Source organism: Corvus brachyrhynchos, unplaced genomic scaffold (assembly GCF_000691975.1).
Source record: "Corvus brachyrhynchos isolate BGI_N302 unplaced genomic scaffold, ASM69197v1 scaffold176, whole genome shotgun sequence".
NCBI classification, from domain to species: domain Eukaryota; kingdom Metazoa; phylum Chordata; class Aves; order Passeriformes; family Corvidae; genus Corvus; species Corvus brachyrhynchos.
In genome coordinates, this window is record NW_008238435.1 from 565535 (window position 1) to 566597 (window position 1063).

The window sequence follows — 1063 nt, forward strand, 5'->3', positions numbered from 1 at the left end:
CATTCAAGGTTAGATGAGTTTGCACTAACAATCTTTCCATTTGTCATGGGATGGCAGAGTGCAGCCTTCTGCTAAATTTGGGGGAAACCACAGCTATTTTACCCTTCTTTCTAGCCATGGACTTTCTTCTTCTGACCTTCCTTTAAGCCCCTACAGATTTATTGTACTACCAAACTTATCAGTCTAAAGTTTGTATTGACTATCCACTTTCTACTGTCATCTTGATAGAAAACTAATGAAACCAATACTTTAATATTGGTTTATTTGCTTTAAAAATTTTTGTGTTGATCTTCTGATTGTGCTGGGATTACTATGAATGTAAGCATGAATCTTCATGTGATCAGAGAAGCGAGACCACTGGTTGATCAAAGCTCTTCATCCTCACAAGTCACTAAAGCATTTTCCTTTACATCAAGTGTTATGTTTGGGATTTTTTTTTAGCAGAGATATCTTTTTCTCATAAATGTAGTGATGCATGTAGAATTCTGCCTGGATATTTGCCTCAGTGAAGTCTACTGTGATTGGTTATGGGGCTGTTTTCCAACAAGCACATGCTTGTTCTACTAAAATTTACCACACACACACATCACGACTCTGGTAGTATCCCAGTTCACCCGAGCTATTTTTTTCCTCCTCAGCATTTTCCTGAGGATCCCTCTGATTTCCTTGTTCCTCAGGCTGTAAATGAGGGGATACATTAATGGAGTAAGATTGGTGTAGACCAGAGACACCACCTTGTCTCGAGCTGGTGAGTAACTGGACTTAGGACGAATGTAAATGAAAGTGGCACATCCGTAGTGCAGTAAGGTGATGGCCAGCTGTGAAATGCAGGTAGAAAAGGCCTTGCCCCTTCCCACAGAGGAGGCGATGTGTAACAAAGCCACAGCAATGCAAACATACGAGACCAGGATTAGGAGGAAGGGCAGCAGCAGGAGGAGAACGCAGGCAGCCAGCAGAGGCAGCTCGGGGATGTAGCTCTGTGTGCAGGCCAGGTGCAGCACGGCAGGGACATCGCAGAAGAAGTGGTCGATGCGGTGTGACTGACAGAAAGGCAGGGGGGAAA

General features: G+C 43.7%; 1 protein-coding gene across 1 annotated transcript in view; it reads right to left on the reverse strand.

The window, feature by feature from the left end:
- Positions 1–336: 336 nt before the first annotated feature.
- LOC103617174 (olfactory receptor 10AC1) overlaps positions 337–1063 on the reverse strand; it is a 1617-nt gene continuing 890 nt past the window's right edge. Inside the window, exon 2 of the mRNA XM_008635436.2 lies at positions 337–1059. Coding sequence (XP_008633658.1) covers positions 564–1059 — 496 coding nt within the window. The 3' untranslated portion in view covers positions 337–563. The remainder of the gene's footprint in view (positions 1060–1063) is intronic.